This window comes from Diceros bicornis, chromosome 19 (genome assembly GCF_020826845.1).
Source record: "Diceros bicornis minor isolate mBicDic1 chromosome 19, mDicBic1.mat.cur, whole genome shotgun sequence".
Lineage (NCBI taxonomy): Eukaryota > Metazoa > Chordata > Mammalia > Perissodactyla > Rhinocerotidae > Diceros > Diceros bicornis.
In genome coordinates, this window is record NC_080758.1 from 13,121,517 (window position 1) to 13,140,663 (window position 19,147).

Genomic DNA, 19,147 nt, shown 5'->3' on the forward strand with positions numbered 1-19,147 from the left:
CTGATGCTCACTGGCTCAGAATTTTGATTCACAATTCAAAAATTTCCAGAATTTTGATTCAAATGTCTGTTTCCTTTGCTAGTGAGTTCCTGTTGCTTGGCCTAGTTCCAGTGAGCATCTGAGGACGGGCAGATTGGCCAGCTGATTTCCACTTTTGCCTCAAGTGTCTTGAGTGATCGGGACTGATGCTTTTTGTTGGTGTCTGCATCCTCACCTTTCCAGTTTTGCATTCATATTCCTGAAAGAGTCTGGGCAGAAAGCACAGATAGAGTCGTGTAGCGTAAGACCACACACAGGGCCACGTTTCTGTGATCGACCTGTTGACTTGCAGGCAGCACCACTCTGCGATGCCGCCCAGGCTCTGGGCTCCCTGGGCGGGGCCCACCCTCCGGGGGCATCCCCTTGGGCTCAGCTGGGTCTTGGGAAGCAGGAAGACGCTAGCAAGATGTTTGCAGGCCTGTGAGAAGGGAAGGGCCCCTATTTTTCATTTCTTCCTTCCTCTGTCTCCTGCTGTCTTCCTGGTGGGCCAAACTGCCGTTTTCCTGGTAGCAGCTGGGCCGGCTGGATTGAGCAAGGGCAGGACGGGTGGGGCGCCAGCGCACGCACCATCTGTCTCCCTCCTTGCTTTTGGCCACCTGCAAAAGAGCTGTCTCGAGTCTATTATGGGATGTTAAGGCGTTGGGAACAGACAGAACCTGGCTTTCCATTCATGATGTGCTGGGCACTAGCTGAGACATGGCTTGGTGACTTCATCATTCCGTGCCTCAGTTTTCTTGTCTGTAAAATGGGGATAATTTATTTGTTCAACAGCTTCTTGTTGAGCACCTGCCTAATGTGGTAGGGATCATTCTAACCACAGGGGACACAATAGTGACCAAGGCAGGAAAAGTCCTTGCTCTCATGGAGCGGCCGTTCTAGTTGGGGAGACTTACATAAGGTCTCTGCAGGAAATAAAGTACGTTAAGGACAACAGGACGTTTTGAGGGAGTTAGGGTGGTGACTGCTATTTGAGATTGGTCTTTGGGAAAACCGTGTCTTAGGTGACATTTAAGCGGAGACCTGGATAAAGTAGGAGAGAGCGGCAAGGGGTATCTGGGGGGAAGCATTCCAGGTAGAGGAATTGCAGGTGCAAAGGCCCTGAGGTACAAGCGTGTTTGAGAAATAGCAAGAGGCCAGGCTGGGGTGGGAGAGCGTCAGAGGGAAAGTGGAAGGAGACGAGATCAGAAAGATTGAAAGAGGCCAGATAATGAGGGAGCGTTTAGACAATGGAAAGGCTCTGCGATTTTTCAAAAGCCTTTGTATTGCAGTACAGCACACACTCGGTGAATGCGCTCACAGCATGACGAATGTTTACGTGGGTGTACACCCGGGGGACCACCACCGAGATCAAGGTTTAGAACATTTCATCACTCCAGAGGGTTCCCTGTGCCCTTTCCCAGGCACGCCCCTCTGTGCATCCAGAGGTAACCTCTAAGCCAGTTTCTCTCACCAGAGGCTAGTTTTGCCTATTCTAGAGTTTTGCACGAATGGAATCCTATGGGATGCTTTTGTGTCTGGCTTCTTTTGCTCAACATAATGTCTGTGAGGTTCGTCCATGTTGGAGCATGTGGCGGTACTTTCAATAGAATATTCAGTTTTAGTCTGAGTGGGATGGGAAGCCATGGGAGGGTTTTGAGCAGAGGAGTGACTTGAACTAATTTGCATTTTGAAAGGCTGCCCTTGGCTGTGCGAGGGTGGAAGCTAGGAGACCAGAGTGGGGGCTTGTATATGTTTCCTCGGGCTGCCATAACAATGACCACAAACTGGGTGGCTTAAAACAACAAAGTTGATGCTCTCACAGTTCTGGAGGCCAGGAGCCTGAAATCAAGGTGTCAGCAGGCTTCTGCTCCCTTCAAAGGCTCTAGGGAAGGATCCTGCCTTTCCTCGCCCAGCTTCTGGCCTCAGGTGTTCCTTGGCTTGTGGAAGCATCCCTGCAATCTCTGCCCCTCTTCATGGCCTTCCTCCCTCGTCCTCTCCTCTTCTTATGAGGACACGAGCCAGCGCATTTAGGGCCCACCCTAATCCAGGTGACCTCATCTTTACTTAACGAATTACATCTGTAAAGACCCTATTTCCGGAGAGAGTCGCATTCTGAGATTCTGGGTGGGCATGGTGTTTTGGAGGACACTGTTCAACCCAGTGCAGGACTGCCGCACGGTCCAGGCGGGAGACGGTGGTGCGAGAGGTGGTGGGGTAGAGCTCGAGGGTCCAGCTGGCACGGTTTGCCAGGTGGTTGGCTCTGGGCTATGAATGAACAAGAGGAGTCAAAGGTGACTCCGGGGTTTGGGCCCAAACAACTGCAAGAACGGAGCTTGCTGAGACGTGAAGGCTGGGGAAGGAGCGGGCATGAGAGCTAAATAAAAAACTCCGTTTTGGAGATGTTAGTATTCCAGGTGGGGATTTGGGCCTGGAGTCAGAGATTTGAGTCTGGAGTTTAGGGAAGGGAGGGGCCAGGCTAGAGAGAAAATCTGAGCGTTTTCAGCATAAAGATGGATAAAGTGTGGATGAGACCAGCCAGGACAGTGTGGACAGAAAGGAGGGCCCAGGACAGCCCAGGGGCAAGGTACCGTGAGGAGGTTGGGAAGACGTGAGGTTGACACCTCACCTGAATCAATTCTGTGAATTAGAGTTTAGAGAAGAATTCTCAAACGGAGTGTAATAAGGGAACAGTGGATGGTAGCTCGATGTGTGTTTGCTTTTTTTTTGAATGGAAATAAAGTGGAACAACAATCGAGGGTGTGTGTTTGGGGAGAAGAGTGGTTGGTGGCTATGACAGTCTTGTGAAAACCCCTTGATCCTGGACCAAGAGACAGGCCCTTCTCCTGCCAACCCTGGGGGCTTCTGGAAAGCACTCCCCCACCCCCAGGCTCCCCTCTCTCTGCCCGGAGCTGATGTCACCAGGAGCGCTGGCTCTGAGGACAAAGGCCTGAGTGTGAGCAGTGTGGGGCCTGGCATCTTCCAGCTGCCACAGCCCTGATGCCCACTCTGCCAGGGGAGACATGGGGGTGGGAACCATGCAGCTCCCTCCAGAGCAAGGACCCGGGGTCCTGGGATTGTGCTTCTCAAGGGGATGGCCCGTTCAGATCCCCGAGAGGCAGTGGACGTAGCTCTGAGACATGGGCCAGTCCTGTCAGCTCTCTGTGCCGGTTTGCAGTCTGGAGTAGGGAGATAATGGTCCGTGCTTACTCTAGGGCGGTGAGGACGGACTTTACATCGAGTGAAGCACGAGGCTCAGTGCCTAGCGTGTGGTAAGCACGTGGTAAATGTTCTGTGGTCTTACTTTCACTTGAATCGGAGCAGCGAATTGTTCTGCTTTGTTGGGCGGTTCCCCAGTGCATGAACTGTGCCCAGCACATAGTAAGCACACAAGGTGTATTTGTGGAATGGATGAATGAATGAATGATAGAATGGGAATCCCTTGTCCCAAGAGTTCTGTTTCATTTCCAGTCTGCTGGCATGGTGTTGAGGAGGAAGGCTGAGACCCTTTCATTGCTGGATGTGCTGGCAGTTCATTCATTAATTCATTAATTCATTCATGCATACATTGCTCACACAGTGAGCCCTAGGGACCCAGGACTGTGAGGGGCATGGTGGGAGACCACAGATGTGTGATTAGTACATTTCTTTCCCATGCATGACTTTATATTTTACTACAGATATGTTCTCCAGAAACAATGCCTAGTGTTTTTTTTTTTTTTTTTTTTGTGAGGAAGATCAGCCCTGAGCTAACATCCATGTTAGCTTTTTGCTGAGGAAGACTGGCCCTGGGCCAACATCTGTGCCCATCTTCCTCCACTTTTATATGGGACGCCGCCACAGCATGGCCTAAGCGGTGCGTTGGTGCGTGCCCGGGATCCAAACCCAGGCCGCCAGCAGCAGAGCGCGCGCACTTAAACCGCTATGCCACGGGGCTGGCCCAACAATGCCTAGTTTTGTTTTGCGTGTCTTTAAAAGCTTTATGTAAATGGTTTCATACCATGCATATCCTTTTGGTTTTCTTTTTTGCTCAAGAATATGTTTTTGAGGTTCATCCGTGTTGCTGTGCGTGGCTTTAGTTCTCCCATTTTCACCACTGTGTAGTGTATCATTGTGTAAATCTGCTACAAACTTACTTTTCCATTCTCCAGTTGGTGGATATTTAGGTTGCTTCCCAATTTTTGCTCTTCCAAACAGGGCAGTTTTGAGTGGCCATGTTCCTGTGTCCCGGTGCATATATGTGAAAGTTTCTGTAGACCAGGGGTTGGCAAACTTTCCTGTAAAAGGCCACACAGTAAATATTTTAGGTTTTGCGACTATACGGTCTCTGTTACAACTGCTCAGCTCTGTCATTGTAGCTTGAAGCAGCCACAGACTGCTGTCTTCCAATAAAACTTTAATTAAAAAATTAAAATTGAAAATTTAATTAAAAAAAATAGGGCGTAGGCAGGATTTGACCCACAGGCCACAGTTTGCCAGCCCCTGACCTAGGCTTTGTGCTGGGTTGTAGGATATTCACGTTTCCTTCTCTGCTAGGTGTTGCCAAATTGCTTCCAAAGTGATTGTCTGTAGCCGCGTGTTGAGAGTGCCTCGTGTGGTTATTGGAGGGTGGCCAGATTCCTGTGCCGTCCTGGGCGAGTTCTCATGAAGGTCTCCTGTCCTTTGCAGAGCTGCATGCTTCTGGGAGGCCGGAAGACCACGGACATCCCTCTGGAGGGCTACCTGCTGTCTCCGATTCAGAGGATCTGCAAGTACCCCCTCCTCCTCAAGGTGAGAGCTCCCCCGACTCCTTTCCCCAGATTCGGAGTGACAGGAAGCCCGCTCTGCCTGCTTATGCAAAAAGCAAAGCATTATTTCACAGCTGAGAAGTCTGGGGGCAGTGCCGGCTTTGGGCTGGGCTGCATCCACACCAGGACCTGGCCTCTTGCTCCTTTGCTCGGTTCTGCTTTTTCCACCGCTCAGCTTTGTTTTCACCGTGGCAGCAGCTGGCTGTGGTTCTCTGGCCTTACCCCCTCTCCAGTTCAAGGACGGTGGGAGAGTGACCCTCTGTGCTAGTAGCTCTGACAAAAGGCCATCTGTGGCCAGGGGAAGGTGATACTCTGAATGGCCTGGGCCCGAGTCACGCGCTTTAACTTGACCTGATTACACGAAGCCTTTGCTTGTGCTGTTTATCCTCCCCCACCTGCTTGGACCTGGCTTTACCCCCGACCCAGTCACTGTGAGCTGGGTAGTGTTGTGCTCTGATTGGCTGAGATGTGGGCCAATGACGGTGAGCAGGGCAGTGTTGTATTCTGATTGGCTGAGATCACAGTCAGGTGTTCCACCCCTGAACCGATCACTCTGAGCCAGCGAGCTCTGATTGGCACAGACTTGTGTCATGTGCTCCAGCCTCCAACCAATCACTGGATCTCACAGGCCAACATTTAGTAAGGAGGATGGAGGGACCCCTTCATCAAAATCTGGGCTATTTGTGGAAGAGGGGGCAGATACTGAGTGGGCAGACCACAGCCATCCACCCGCCTGCTGTCTCCTTCCCTGCCCAGCCGCCTTTGACTTGGTCTTGGTCAGGCAGACCAGGGGAGACATGCTGCTCGTGTGGGGACCCAAGAAGTCTTGATTGTGAGCTGCAGAGGCGGCTTCTGGGCAGATTCCCAGCTGGGTGGATGGCTGTGCCACCATCCGCTGTTCTCAGCCCAGGGTTGTTATCCTTGGAGATGGCGCTGTTGGCCCGAGCCTGCTCTGGCCCCATCCTGAAGGCCTCCCATCTGACAGCTGTTCCTTGGGGTCCCTGCTGGTGGATTAATTTGGCTGGTGGTGCCTCATTCACGCACCTGCTCTTAGCTGGGGCAGCTTGTATCCTTGCTCCATGAACTGGAAGGGAGAGGGGAGGGGAAGAGTACTAGGGAATTCTTGACCTTGACTTTGCTAGAGGCGGTCGGTGACACGTGAGCCTTGGAGCTGGACTGACCCTCCCTGGGGCTACCCTCCCTGGGGCCACCCGCTCTGCCTGTGCACACAGGCCTGTAACGTGCAGCCATGGGTGGTGGGACCCAGCTCTCCCTGCGCCTCCTCTGGCCTGCTGCTGTTTGTCCCTCCCAGGGACCGCAGAGGACCTTCTGCAGGTGTTCTGGCAGCAGTTTGATCCCCACACAGGTGCTGGGAGTGCCGAACATAGCTCAGCTCTCCGCCTTGGAGCGGAAGAAGCCCCAGGTGGCACTCGTACATTGGCACCCTGTGGACTGAATTAGACTGCAGATGCACTTCACTGGATCTTTTCGGTGTGTTTTCCAGACTTGAATTAGTTGCCAGCATTTAAGAGGTGGGTTCTGGAGTGGTTTAGGGCAGTTCTGGCAGAACTGTGGCCTGTGAGCCAAATCCAGCCCGTGGCCTGTTTTTGTATATCCCCCGAGCTAAGAATGGTGTTTACATTTTTTAAAGGGTTATTTAAAAAAACCCAAAAAACAAACAAAGAAAAATATGCGACGGAGACTGGATGTGGCCAGCAGGGCCTAAGATATTTACTATCGGGCCCTTCACAGAAAAAATTTGCTGACCCCTGGGTTAGAGCCAGGTTTGCGTCCACGGGCTGAGTCTGCCGTTTGCTGGCTGTGTGACCTTGGGAAGGTTACTTGCCTGTGCCCCAGTTTCTCATCTGTACTGCAGAGTTTGTGTTAATAGTAATGATCGGATTGTTATGATGATTAAACATTTATTCACTTAATTCTTAGAGGAACTGGATGAGGTAGGCACTATGATTAGCCCCATTTTAGAGATGAGGCAACTGAGGCACAGAAAAAAAGAAGTGGCCTGTTCAAGGCCACGCATCAGGTAAGCAGGAGGAACCATGATTTGAACCTGGGCAGTCTGATTCTAGAGTTCCGCCCCCTAACCATTAGGCCACACTGCCTGTTGAGGAGCACTTTGGGGAATTAGGCTGCCAGAGTACCTGGGTGTCAGGGATGCTGACCTTCTCAGTTCCCTAAGTGGGGCTCTGGGAAAGTCAGTGGCCTTGTATTTCGTGTCTCAGTGGCTGGTCTGCTCCTTCCTTCCTGGGTTTCAAGACCTTGAACGTCTGACGCATTAGAAGAACCGCCAGCTCTTGCCCCAGACCCAGCTGAGGTCCCTAGTGTTAACCTTTTGGTTTCTGGATCTTGGGAAAGTCTGGGGTCCCAGTGGGCACTTGGAGGGGCAGTTTCTGTAACGTATTTTACCGACCAGTGGGGCTGGACGGTGTGTACGGGTGGACTCTGAGCTCTTGACGTGAGGCCCAGGCGTTTCCGAGGCTGCTCAGCCCCCGGGGTCACAGTTTGGTCTGGCAGGATTCCTGGGCTCTGGATTCCCAGGAGAACAGAGAGAGGGACAGAACCAGCCGACGACCCACAGAGGAATAGCTGTCCACAGGAAAGAGTGATGAAGCCGGCTGTGGGTTTCCCTCCCGACCAAATGCTGTTTACAGGCACGTTTCCTCGGCCTCCAGCTGTGTTTATCGGGGGCTCAGAGAGCACTGGGGGAGCAGCCGCAGGGCCTTAGATTCCTGTGGGGACATGCCACGCTCCCCGCCTGACGGAATCGCTCAGTGTCCCAGCCTTTGGCACCCACAGCTGGAACGTTTGCATCAGAGAACAGCTGGACTGAGGGGAGCTCTTCATACCCCGCCCGAGTTCCTCCTTTCTGTCACATTTTCCAGTGGATTTTAAAAGACGATCCCATGAGCTTGGGGCAGCTGAGCCTAGGCGCTCCATCCTCCCCCCGGCCCTTCCAATTCTGACGCCCTCGCAGATGTCCCTGTGGCCCTCTGAGCCTCCTCGTGTGCGCTGACCTCCGAATCGAGTAGGCGAACAGGGTCGAGGAGCCTGGGGAGGGGGCAAGAGGCGAGCAGGAAAGCCTCTTTGGGAACAGCCCCAAAAAGCTGAACTTGAACATTGCCTAAGAATAGCTGGAACATTCTATTTCAGCCTCCAGCCCAGGCCGGGGATAGACAGTTGGCATTTTCAGGCTTTGTTGAGTTTTCCATTGACGTTTCCCGGGAAGTGATTCAGGTTTGGGGTGATGCCCCTGGTGCTCACATGGCGGGTACCCGAGGGGACGGCTGTCACTGCCCTTTTTGTTGTTCCCTGGCGATGCGCAGATCCTCTTGGGGCTCTTAGTCTACACCAGCTGCTGTCACAGCTCAGGACCCACAGTTTGGACAGGACAGACCTGGTGCCTGCCCCTCGGAGCTTCCCGTCTTGGAGCGGGCCCCGCGAGGGCCTGCTGCGTAATGGCACGGGGCATGCTGGCGGGGCGTCTGTCTGAAGGGGGCAGCTGCCCCCAGCCCCCTTTGCCTCCTTCCTCTTTGGCCCCTTCTTCTCAGCCTCCTTCGTTCCTCGCCTTCGCCACCTCTAAGTGTCGGTGGACCCCAGGCCTCGTCCTTGGACCTTTTGTCTATCTAGACTTGCTTCCGTGGCGGCCTCATCCACTTTGCGGCCTTTTTTTTTTTTTTTAAAGTGTTTTTAAAAGTTGTGCAACCATCACCACAATAATTTTAGAACATTTTCATCACCCCCGAAAGAAACTCTGGACCCATTAGCAGTCACTTCCCTTTTCCCTCCTCCCCCCAGACCCCTGGCAACCACTCGTCCACTTCCTGTCTCTATGAATTTGCCTATTCTGGACATTTCATATAAATGGAATCATATAATATGTAGCCTGAATCGTATAATATGTCTGGCTTCTTTCACTTAGCCCGATGTTTTCAATGCTCATCCACATTATAGCCTGTATCACAACTTCATCCCTCTTTATGGCTGAATAACATTCCAGTGTAGGGAGACACCACGTTCTGTTTATCCATTCATCAGTTATTTGATGGACATTTGGGTTGTCTTCACTTTCTGGCTGTTAGGAATAATGCTGCTACAAACTTCCATGCACAGTTTCTGTGTGGACGTTCCCGTGGCTTTAAGCCCCATCTCCGTGCTGATGACTTCTAGCCTGGACGTCTCGCCTGAGCTCCAGACTTGTTCTCCGGCCACCTAGCTTCTCCACTTGGATGTCTACCAGGCGTCTTTTACCTGACAGGTCCACGGTTAAGTGCCTGGCTCTCCCCTCCCCCAGCCCTGTCTCCCCACCACCACCCCCTCATCCCCGTCTCCATAAATGGCCCTGGCAGACATCCCGGGGCCAAGCAGGGCACGTCCTGGGAGCCGTCCTTTTGGGACAGCTGCTCCAGTGGGTTTGTGTCAGGGAGGCTTTTTGCAGAATGGTGCTCAGGGTAGAGCCCTGGGGCCCTGCCCAGTCTCCGGTATCTCCCGCACCTCCCACATCTGTCTGTGGGGGATGCAGCTGTCACCCACGCTCGGTGTGAGGACCTTGCGGTTCCGTTGTTGTCTCTCTATCATGGTCCTTCACCAGGCAGCGTTGGCGTCAGTTCTTGGTGCAGGGGGTGGCTGGGGAGTAGCGAGCTTCGCAGAGCGTAGGACGTGTGCCACTCACAGCTCTCCAGAGGATTTTCTGTGGCACAGGAGAAAACTTGATGTGGGGTGGTGGGGTGGGGAGGGGAGAGGACCATGCTAAAACACAGTGACTCATGGTGAGAGCAGCACTTTCTTAGCAAATCCCTTTGGGTCTTCCTGATTACCTCCCGGAGAGAGCCACCATTGGTGCTGCGGGGTCTGGGGTTTTTGAACCGTTCATTCATTCACCGACAATTTATTGAGCAACTCTTATGTGTCGGGCATTGTTCTAGGTGCTGGAGATACAGAGTGAGCAAAAAACTACCCGAACCCCTTTCTGTGTTCTGACGTTCTCCTGGGGGAGGCAGATGACAGATGAATGAACAGGAAGTGTGTATGTTTGTTTAGATGGAATGGGTGCTGTGGAAAAAAATGTATCAGGCTAAGAGGGTTAGTAAGGGCCAGGAGAGATGGACTGAGAATGTGACATTTGAGCAAAGACCTGGAGGAGGTGAGGAAGGGGGCCATACAGGTGCCTGGGGGAAGAATCTTCCAGACAGACGGAACAGCCAGTGCAAAGGTCCTGAGGCAGGAACGTGTCTAAGGAACAGGGAGGAGGCCAGTGTGAACCAGAGAGGAGGATGTGAGGGAGAGAGTGGGAGAGTGAGGTGATAGGGCCAGATTATGCAGGGCCTTGTGGGCCGTTGTGGGGTCTTTGTCTTCTCCGAGTGAGGTGGACGCTGTGGGAAAGTTTTGAGCAGAGGAGGGACAGGATCTGACTCGGTTCTGACGAGGTGTGTGTGAAGAATGGACTGGGGTGCTGAGGGTGGAGGCAGGGCTACCAGGGAGGGGTTGACTTCAGTGATCCGGGTGGGAGATGGCTGGACCAGGGCGGTGGCGGTGGCAGTGGGTGCATTTAATGAGAATCGCCTCTTCACATCGTTTGCCCGTTTTCTGTTGCGTGGTTGTCTTTCGTATGGATTTGCCTGAGTTCTTTCTATATTATTCTGGATGCTTTGGGTCATCTCTTTGGAGTTCTTGTCTGACTCTGATGTTATGAAATGAGCTCCTCGCCTGCTGGGGATCTGGCACTGTCACCGTCTTGCTGAGGAGGGACGGGAAGTCAGAGCTGTCTTCACTGTGGCCCCTCTGCCCCAGTTCCCCTCCTCCCCCAACCACAGTGCCCACCCGCCATCCTGCCTCTCGGGCTGAGCTCTGACACCTTGTTCACGGCTGCTCCAGCACCCCAGCCCGCACCAGCCTCGATGCAGGCTCTTTCCTGTGTGGTGAGCAGCAGCAGCTCGAGGGATGAGGCACTCCTCCCTCAGGGAGGGGGACCTGCTCTCACTTCTTCCTTTCAGAAGCAAGCTCCCATACCCTGTCTTCCAAGGAGCCTTCCCAGATCGCCCTTCCGGGGAGTCTTGCCCACGTTCTGCCTCCTGCCACGCTCCGTGTGGTTAGGAGTCTGATACGGAAATCCACCTCCTCTTCGCTGTGTGACCAAGAGCAAGTTGCTGATCCTCTCTGTGCCTCCATTTCCCCACCTGTAAAATGGGGGTGGTGGTTGCCTCCCAGGCTTGCTGCAAAGATTGGATGAGACAATGCATGAGAAGACGCATGAGAACACGGTGCATATTACTAGGTAGATAGTCATGCTTGGTAAATGTTAGCTCGTCTAGTGTTGTATGACTTTTATTTTTATCCATTCCAACCCCTGCACTTAGTAGTGTTGCCTCTTTGAGAAGTGACTTAAGCTCTCTGTGTCTCAGTTTCCTCTTTTGTCAAATAGTGCCGTAGTCATGAGTCATGGTGAAGATTAAATGGAATAATACCTGTAAAGTGCTTATAAGTGCTTAGTAAGTATTAGCTATTTTTATTGTCTCAAAGTCTATTTTGTCTAATATTAATGTAACTATAATGGGTTTCTTTTGATTAGTATTTTCATGATATATCTTGTTTCATCCTTTTATTATCAATCATTCTGTGTCTTTAGATTTTAGGTATTTATTTTATAAACAGCATAAAGCTAAAATTTTAAAACCTGATCAGTCAAGATCTCTATCTTCCAACAGGAGAGTTTAGTCCACTTATATTTATTGTGTTTATTGATATGTTTGAACTTGTTTCTACCATCATTCTTTTTGAATTTTATTTGTCCTCTTTTTTCATGCTTTTTTCCCCCCTTACCTGCTTTATTTTGTGTAGTTTTAGTTTTTTTCTGTATTCCGTTGTTTTTTTTTTTTTGCTTCTATTAAATTGCAGTTTATAGCTACCACTACCACCAGCATCACCATCATTATCTCTCACAACTTTACCCTCTCCTCTAGAGCATGTCTCTGTGGAGCCTGGACTTGGAAGTGCAGGGTGTGGAATTTTAAGGTGAGCCGTCTGTGAACAGAGCCAGGAGTTGGGTGCAGGATCAGCCCCTCCTGGAGCTGGCTGCTGCAGTGTCCCCAGAAAGTGGGTGTGCTCCATTGGGTCCAGCCCCCGTTGGTGACACCCCCACCCCCATGGGCTGCCTTTTTCTTTTGTGGAAAGGACAGTATGGCTTTCCAACCTCCATGTCTCCTTTTGGGCCTCCACCAACCCCCAGTCACAGTGTGTAATGGTATTGTCACTTCTTCCAGGGCCAAATCCAGCTTTGTTTTTACACTGTAGTTTTATGGATCTGTCTTCTTATGCTTCTGCTTGCCAAAGTGACTAAAAACCTAACTTATTGTTTCATGACCATTTTTGTAACCTTTGAAAACCTAATTTAAACTTGCTTATTCAAAAGAAAAGAAAACAGAGAAGATCCCAACTAGGTATGTCTTCAGGCATAGCTGCATCCAGGAGCTCAGATGATGTCATCCAGCCTCAGGCTCTTCCCTTCTCTTGGCTCTGTTTTCCTCTCCTCTCTCCTATTCTCAGGAGGCTCTTTTCTCATGGGGCCACGTAGCCTTCAGCAGCCTCAGGCCCGTGTCTGACCACTGCAGCCACCCAGGGAAAAGAGAGCATGTCTTTCCCTACCATCCACTGGAAGTCCCAGGGCGGGCTTGTGGGGTCGGCCGGGGTCACATGTTCTTCTGGGCCGGCAGCTGTGGCTGGAGGATGGAGGGCTCCGGGTCACAAATCCACACTGGGAGTGGGGCCGGGGCCAGCATCTCTTGGACCCCGGGACCCGAGAGAGGGGCAGGTGAGAACGGTGGGTCTCTGCCGCATCGCCTCCCTCTCTCCTCATTGCTCCTCCTCGGCCCTCGCCTCCTCTTCCTCTGGGCCCTCTGCTCTTCTCCTTTTCTGGCCTCGAGCAAGGCTGAGCAAGGAAGGAGGAGTTTGCTACAGCCATGTTTGTTTGCTCCCGGTTTGCCTGGAGTTTGAGGCCTCGGCCCCGGGCTGTCCTCTTGTGGCCTCACTGTGGACAGGGCCCACGCCTATGGGGGCACGAGGGGGCTGCTCGGAGCCGGCACAGTGGGCACCCTTTTGGTAAGTGTGAATGGAGGGGCACGAGGGGGATGAGCACCTGCGGAAGTACCAAATCCTCTGCCCTGACATCCTCTCTTCTAGGAAGCCCTCACCTCAGGCCCCGCGTGCGACACCACACGGGCCTGCGGGCGGATGTCGGGGGAAGGCCACCCAGCCTGGCTCTGGAGGGGCTTCCGCTGCATGTTCGCAGGGAGGCCCCGGGCACACCCCCTCCCTTCTCTGCCCTCGGTTATTTCAGGAATCCCCAGGGCCTGCCACTGCTCAGACATTCTGTGTTCTGAGGTGTTCTAAGGCTTTTGGGGGTGTTCATCTTCTACCGTTACTGTGTCTGGAGGGGCCTGTGGATGTGGTTAAGTGTCTCCCAGGCCCTGCTTTCTAGTTCTGTGGCCTCGGGCAGGAGGCTTCACCTCCCTGTACCTCAGTTTCCTCACCTGTAGAGTGAAGATAATAATAGTACCTACTTCACTGGGGTGAGTTGAGGATGAAATGACTTAATAAATTTAAGTTTGGAGCAGTGCTTGGCACATAGTCAGTACTCAAATGCCAGCTATTATGGTTACTACCATGACTACTACTTTTACTATTATTATTACTACATAGAAATAATAATAAATATAAATATAAGTGCTGTCATTACTATGGAAATAATTATGATGATGATGAATTTCATGACCTTACTGCTTACCAAGACTTTTACATTCCTTGTTCCCTTTGATCCTTGCAACAGCCTTAGGAGGTGACTGCTCCCGTTTCACAGGTGTGCAGAGGGGTGATGAGGTCACACAGCAGACAAGTGGGGGAGAGGTGGCTCCTCTCCCAGAACCCGTTCTCTTGACCACGAGGCTTTCCAGTTTCATGCTCTGCCATGCTGTTTGAGTTGGGATAAAGCATGAGTGGGCCTGAATCAGTTATTGATACCTCTGGTGGTGGGGAACTCACTACCGTATATGGCAGCCCACTTTGTGAGAAAGAACGGATTAACTCGAGCAAACGGTTGCCTGCTGCCTGGTCCAGACTGCACCCTCTGAGGTCTTACAGATCCAGTGGGCTGCCGCTTAGTCGTGTAGTCCTCCCAAGATGCTTAGCAAGCAGCTTTTGGGCTCCTTCCAGAAATACTCTTTTCTGGGCTGAGCCTTGTAAGTTCATGTGGCTGTTCCACTTTGGATGTGGATTCTGGGGTTTTCAGCACCATAGTTCTTCTTTGAACTTGGCTCTGTCCTAACTTATTAATATGGCGTCAGTTCTGAATTGTCAGGAGCCCCCTCCCCTCCCTCCTTTTGCATGTTAGACCTTTGTCAGTGCAGTTCAAGTTCCCATTAACTTTGAAGATAACCCACATTTTATACTTGTCTGGGACTGACTGGGACGTTTTTGAAATTCCGAGTCCTCGCTGTCTCTCTGGGATGGTGAAGCAGTAGGGATTCTTTCAAATACAAGGGATGGAAAAACTAGTTCAAATAGGCTTAATAAAAAAATGGGCTCACATAACTGAAAAGTACATGGATAGATGATTTCAGGTACAGCTAGATCCAGGTGTCGTTAGGGAATTGCCAAACTGTTTTCCAAAGCAGCTGCACCATTTAATATTCCCACCAGCAGTGCATGAGGATTCCAGCTTCTCCACATTCTCACTAACACTTGTTATTGTTCGTCTTTTTCATTATAGCCATTCTAGTGGGTGTGAAGAGGTATCTCATTGTGGTTTTGTTTTGTGTTTCCCTAATGACTGATGACATTGACTGTCTTTTCATGAGCCTATTGGCCATTTGTATGTCTTCTTTGGAGAGATGCCTATTCATATCCTTTGCTTATTTTTTAATCAAGTTGTTTGTCTTTTTGTTGTTACGTTGTAAGAGTTCTTTATGTATACCGGATACAAGTCCCTTGTCAGATATATAACTTACACATTCTCTGGATTATCTTCGCACTTTCTTTATAGTCCTTTGAAGCGCAACGTTTTTAATTTTGATGAAGTCCAGTTTATCTGATTTTTTTAGTTGCCTGTACATTTGATGTCATATCTAAGAAGGCTTTGCCTAACCTATGATCATGAAGATTTGCTCCTATGTTTTCTTGTAAAAGTTTCATAGTTTCAGCGCTGACATTTAGGTGTGGGATCCATTTTGAGTTAATTTTCTGTGCACAGTGTGAGGAAGGGGCCAGCTTCGTTCTTGTGCGTGTGGATTCCCAGTTGTCCCAGCACCATTGCTTGAAAAGACTATTCTTTCCCCGTTTAATTGTCTTTGCACCGTTGTTGAGAATTAGTTGACCATAAATATAGGGATTTATTTCTGGACTCTCAGTTCTTTTCCTTTGATCTGTCTGCCTATCTTGACGCCAGTACTGTGCTGCCTCTTTTTTTTTTTTTTTTTTTTTTGTGAGGAAGATCAGCCCTGAGCTAACATCTGCCAATCCTCCTCTTTTTTGCTGAGGAAGACTGGCCCTGGGCTAACGTCCATGCCCATCTTCCTCCACTTTATATGGGATGCCGCCACAGCAGGGCTTGACGGGCGGTGTGTCGGTCCTGCGCCTGGGATCCGAACCTGTGAACCCCGGGCTGCTGAAGCGGAGCGTGCGCACTTAACCGCTGTGCCACCGGGCCAGCCCCTGTCCTGCCTCTTAAGATTTGGAGAAGGAATGTGCCAGTAAAGGGAACAGCAAGTGCAAAGGCCCAGAGGCAGAACTGGGTTCTCAGTTCGTGGCTTAGCAGAGTGGAGCCAGCACTCCCTTGTGAACCGAGACACCACAGCCAGTACTTTCCCTTTGTTTTTGGCCCAGCCAGGGGCCTGGCCGGGAGATCCTGCTCAGTTTCGATTCTCCATGCCCAGCACTGACCCGGGGCAGGAGTAGATGTGGGACAGCCAGATGGGAAAAGGAAACAACCTCTTTCTCCTTTTCACCAGCTGCTGGGTGTTGGCAGCCCCGCAGGGAACCCATCGGAGGAGGATCATGGAAATCCCAGCCTCTAGGGGTTTGAGATGTGGAGGCTGTGCCTCCCAGGCTGTGACAGGCCCAGCAGGTTTTAGTTTCAAGAATAAGAGAGGTGAGGGTTCCCACTTGGTGGGGGAGGGAGGGGGGCGGAGGCAGGATTCCAAGACACAGGCTGGAGAAGCACGGAGCAGGGGTTAGGAGTGTGGGCTCTGACCTAGACCATGTGGGTTTGAATTTGGCTCTATCATTTAGCAACCTGCAGCCTTGGGCTGGTGACCTCCCCTTTAGGTCCACCTCAGCTTCCTCTCTGTCAAGTGTATTAGGATATATTTTAGTGCAGTGACGGGGACCCCAAATAACAGTGACTTCACGTTTATTTCTGTACAAGGCAGTCCAGGGGGAGCGTGGTGGCTGCATGCTGTGAGGCCCAGGTTCCGGCACCCCTGGGTTGTGGCCCTCACTGCCCTGGTCTCAGCTGCTTGTCCCACGCCCACATGCCAGCCCGGGAAGAGGGGAAAGGAAAAGGGAAGGGGAAATGGAAGTCGCATGCATCCCTTCTGCCCACATCCTGTGACCAGAACCTGGTATCCCGGTGGGCGGGGAGGGTTGTCTTTATTCTGGGTGGCCTCGTGCTCCGCTAAAAATCTGTTCTGTTGCTTTTGACCAGGCATGAGCAAACTCTTCCTTCAAAGATACCAGATAGTAAATATTTTGGGCTGTGCGGGCCATGTGGTCTCTGTCGCGGGACGCCACTCTGCCGTCAGAGGCGAAAGCACACGGGCGACCTGGAAGAGGATGAGCACGCTGGGGGCCAGTAAAACCATTTACTGAAACGGGGGTGGGTCGGCCTTGGTCCCCAGGCTGTCATTGACCCCTGCTTTAGCAGGAGGGGATGCTGGATACGGGTTGGGGGTTGAGCCTCTGTCCCTGCTCACTGGGGGAAATGGATAGCCAGCTGGCCGCACTCCCCCCTCGGGGCTTGGTTGGTCTGACAGAGGTCCGGGTGCTCAAAACCACTTGTTTATGGAGCGTGAGACTAGGGCGCTTTGGCGAGTTGATCATAGGTCATCAGTTGACCTGTGATCATAGTTGGTGGATAATCATAGATAAGCTGTGATCCTAGTTGATCAGAGGTCACTTCCTGGTTCTAAGTCACAGTCTTGTAATGTTATCTGTGGACATGCCTACAACCAGGCTGTCAGCTCCAGGAGGGCTTGGGCAGCGTCTGTGTCATCTGTGTCCCCGAGAGAGGGCCTGGCATAGGGCCAGGTACACGGGAGGCCTCACTGGTGGATGGATGGATGGATGGATGGATGAATGAATGAATGGATGGGTGAATGAATGAATGGGGCCCAGAGCTTCCTGGTTCAAGCCTCTGGCATCTCTTGCCTGGACAGCTGCAGTAGCCACTAGCCAGTCTTCCTGCTTTTACATTCATTTAATGTTTCCCCCAGTGTATCCTCCACGCGGCAGCCAGACGGGTCCTTTAAAGGGTAAGTTAGTTGGGTGGTGTCGGGCCTCAGCTCATAACCCCATCACCTCCCAGGCTCTTGGATGAAACCAGAGACCCCACCATGGCCTCGTGTGACCTGGCTTGGGCGTGCGTGTCCGACCTCTCAGCCCGTCCTTCTTCCTCGCTCCCTCTGCTGCAGCCTCACTGGCCTCCTGCTGCTTCTCGCTGCCTCGGGGCCTTTGCTTGTGCTCTTCTGCCTGGAGTGCTGTTCCCACAGGTGGTGTTTGTACGGCCCATGCCCTCACTTCATTCAAGTCTCCACCCGGAAGCCCGTCTCCTCAGAGAGACCATTTCGGACTGCCGCACTCCCTCTCTCTCTGTCCCTCCACTTGCCTTATTTTTCACTTAGTACTTATAAATAATTAATGTAAATTATGTATTTATTTGAGAGGAAAGTATTCCTATTTAACTATCTGGAAGGTTGTAAATAGTATAGAAGTTCAGAGCACTAACTCTGGAGCCAGACAGGTTAGGTTCAGATCTGCTGTGTGACCTCGGGCAGATGACCTGACCTCTCTGTGCTTCAGTTTTCAAATCTGTCCAATGAAGATAATAACAAGAACTACCTCATAGGATTGATTTGAGGATTAAGTGAGCTAGACAAGAATGTAGGGTTAGCTTACTAAGTCCTAGCTATTATTGTTGCTGGTAGTGATAATAGTTAACTTTTCACCATTCCCTTCTTGACTGTGGGCTCCCTGAGGGCTGCCTTGTTCTCTGTCAGTCCCCAGTGCTCAGGCGCAGACCTGTTGCTCAGCCGGTGTTTGCTGAGTGAAGAACAAGGGGACATGTGTCCCCCTATACGCAGAGCTCTGCCCGCCTGCCTCGGCTCACTTCCTCCTTGGAGCCTTTCCGGCTTGCTTCGGGTCACACTGCCCTTCCCCTTCTCTGATTTGTCACGAGAGCGTCCACCACTGGGGGCTGTTGTCTGACCCCCTGCTCCCCACGGGAGCACCTTTCCCAGCTGGATTGCCCGCGGCCAGGGAGAGGCTCCATTGCCCGTTCCCTTGCTCCCGCTTTGTCGTGTCCCTGGGCACACGGCAGGCGCTCAGCAAACCCTCAGGGTCCCTGAAGTTGCAGAACATCTGGGCCTCGGGGCCGTGAGGCGGAAATGAAGTAAACAGGGCAGGGATGTTTCTGAAGCTGGTTTTCTGCAGGGAGTGCTGAGAACAGCACCCTGGCATGGCAGATGGCCTCTCGCAGTCCCAGGTGACACATATTGTCACACGACAGCAAGAGTGATGATGGCTACACAGATTGAGTGCTTACTGAGTACGTACTTCGCCATGGAGGTGCTTTTTCTGCAGTATCTGATTTACCCCTCACCATGACTGTGAGCAGGACCAGATGGCCGGGTTCAGATCTAGTTTTAGATTCCTCCTCTTCCTTGGAGGCCCTGGGCCATCTCCGTGTGCCTCAGTCTCCTCATCTGTTAAGTGGGATAATAGTGGAGCCTCCCTCACGAGCACAGAGTGTGGGCTCAGTTGACTGCTGCCGTCTTCACTGCCAGCATCCTCATCATCGCTGGTTTTCAGATGGTGAAACTGAGGCTGGGCATGGAGGGTGACTAGCTCCAGGTCACCAAGCTACCCGGGGGCAGAGCCAGCCCTGGAACCCACGTGTGGTGTACTCGGAACCAGAGCGTCACGTCTGTGATTTCCGAGGGAGCAGAGAGATGGAGAGACACTGGAGCCGCTGGGCGTGTCTGGTCAGATAACTGAAGACGCTTCTCTCTGCTGGCACGGTGCTGTCGGTTGAGTGATTCGGCCTGAAAACCATCCCTGACGTCTTG

General features: G+C 51.8%; 1 protein-coding gene across 3 annotated transcripts in view; it reads left to right on the forward strand.

Annotated features, from left to right (window-relative positions):
• PREX1 (phosphatidylinositol-3,4,5-trisphosphate dependent Rac exchange factor 1) overlaps nucleotides 1-19,147 on the forward strand; it is a 193,435-nt gene that overhangs the window by 94,162 nt on the left and 80,126 nt on the right. For all 3 annotated transcript variants that reach the window (XM_058562512.1, XM_058562513.1, XM_058562511.1), the window contains exon 5: nucleotides 4,684-4,785. In XM_058562512.1, the coding sequence (XP_058418495.1) occupies nucleotides 4,684-4,785 (102 nt within the window). The remainder of the gene's footprint in view (nucleotides 1-4,683; nucleotides 4,786-19,147) is intronic.